The sequence below is a fragment of the Antrostomus carolinensis genome, unplaced genomic scaffold, assembly GCF_000700745.2.
Source record: "Antrostomus carolinensis isolate BGI_N321 unplaced genomic scaffold, ASM70074v2 scaffold33558, whole genome shotgun sequence".
NCBI classification, from domain to species: Eukaryota; Metazoa; Chordata; class Aves; order Caprimulgiformes; family Caprimulgidae; genus Antrostomus; species Antrostomus carolinensis.
Window position 1 is genome coordinate 8,475 of NW_010332990.1, and position 2,007 is coordinate 10,481.

The following is a 2,007-nucleotide window of genomic DNA, read 5'->3' on the forward strand; positions in this document are numbered from 1 at the left end:
GTGATTTTATACAGCAGCAGCTTTTAGTTACAGCTTGTGAGCACTGGAACCGCCCCTGAAATGACACGGAATCTGCTTCCATGAGTTTTGCCATAGTTAATTTATTTGACCTCTAATTACCTATTCTTCCCCAGGGGTTAGAAAGGTGAGGGCCCTTTCCACAGTGAAGGAAACCCCCTCACCTTTTGCAGCAGTGGAGCTAGAAAAGGTTAAATCCTGAGCACTTCATCCTTTGGCCACTCTTTGGGTTTGGTAGATTAAAAAAAACTGCTTAAAAATGCTTTGTAAGCTGTGCGTGCTGCCTGCAGTCCTGCAGCACCCACAGGGGGATGGGGCCAGAGCCCAGCTCTGTGCTGACTGTGTCTGCTGAGCAGTGCAGGTGCTGCTGGGGATGCTGCTGTCTCCATGACCATCATGGGTGGAAGGTGACAGCTGACCTGGCAGCAGAGCTGGTGCTCCATGAACACAGCGTATCCCAAACTGTGTGTTTGACCAGTCCTGCCTCACCCTGAGCAAGTCAGTGATGCCCTTACTGATGGCAGCAGCTAATCCTAGCCCTGCTGTGTCCAAGGTGGTCCTGGCCCTCTGGACTCACTTCCCGCTTTTCTCCTGGGGAAGGACAGAAGCAGTTGCCTCTGCAGAGCTTTGGCTTTACCTGGCACCTGTGAGGAGAATCCCTGTGAAGAGCACACACATGGTCAGCTATTCTAGAGGCATTTCACTGTCTCTAGCTTCAGCCCTCCATGTCCATGGCTGTACAAGAACATTCTCTTCTGAGATCCGTGACTGACAGCTGTTAAAAATCACACCTTCACTCCTGCTTTCAGTTTTTGCAAAAGGTTTTATTGTGTAACTACCGTCCTGTGGTGGCAGCGACGTTCAGAACAAGTACAAGGTGTAGTTTTTGACTCTGCAGTGAACTGAAGGCACGTTGACACTCATCATAAAGCTCTTTCTATAGACAATTCATAAATTGACTTTGCTTCTCTGTACTTAGAGCAAATACAAAACTGTACACTAGCCCGTGGAACTCACAGGAGCACCTACAGTGAAGACACAGAGGAACTGAAGTTAATGTGCAGAAAGACAGTTGGCAGCTTAAGGGATCAAATAAATGGAAGTACCACATACAAATTTTAATACAAATATTTATAAAAATCAGAAAAGTGAATTTGCATTTTAGTTTCAAGGAAAATTACAGTTGATATAATTTTCTTAATTATTCCAGTTGGAGAAACATTAGCTTGCATAATCCCTACAAATTATTTTACACCGCTCAGTCTTACAGATTAGAGACCAGACACTCTGCTGCACAGATGATGCCTGGAATTCAAAATTTAAACAAATAAAAAAAAGATGGCTACTTTTCCAATGTTAAAGTGGTCCTGTCGAGGTTCCCAAAGCCTTAGGAGGAATTGGACGAACACCGCTGAAGGAGTAAAGTGTGACAAGTATCGCAAACGCGGACAGGCTTAGGATACGATGGCAGCGCGAGCTCGTTACTGGAACAAGTGTTGCAGAAGATGTCCCCACAGTTTCTGCAGTGATGCTACAAAGAGAGAATTACAATGAGCACGGCAGCCTGAAAACTTGAGCATCGTCAGGAGAGAAATTGGACCTTAGAAAAGCTTTGATCCCCTGACATCACTCTCTGGTTCCCAACAGGCCTGGCTGCTCCCAGCAGCGCTTCCTCCTGTGCAGAGGTTTGCAGGGGAAGCGGTGGGATCCCTGCACAGCCCGGCTTCCCCCCTCACCCTGGGCTCCCAGGCAGAGCGGGGCTGGAGGAGCCGCTCTGCTGCCCCGCCAGAGCTCCCCAGCACACCCTGTGTGGATCCCCACACAGCCAGGCCCAGGGACAAGGGGCAGTGGGTGTGAGCTGGAACACAGGAGGTTCCGCTTAAACTTCAGAAGAAACTTCTTTACAGTGAGGGTGACAGAGCCCTGGGACAGGCTGCCCAGGGAGGGTGTGGAGTCTCCTTCTCTGGAGACATTCAAAACCTGCCTGGA

General features: G+C 48.7%; 1 protein-coding gene across 1 annotated transcript in view; it reads right to left on the bottom strand.

The window, feature by feature from the left end:
* Window positions 1-1,261: 1,261 nt before the first annotated feature.
* Window positions 1,262-2,007, bottom strand: part of LOC104529422 (RUN and FYVE domain-containing protein 1-like) — a 3,536-nt gene continuing 2,790 nt past the window's right edge. The window contains exon 5 of the mRNA XM_010173724.1: window positions 1,262-1,549. Coding sequence (XP_010172026.1) covers window positions 1,406-1,549 — 144 coding nt within the window. The 3' untranslated portion in view covers window positions 1,262-1,405. The remainder of the gene's footprint in view (window positions 1,550-2,007) is intronic.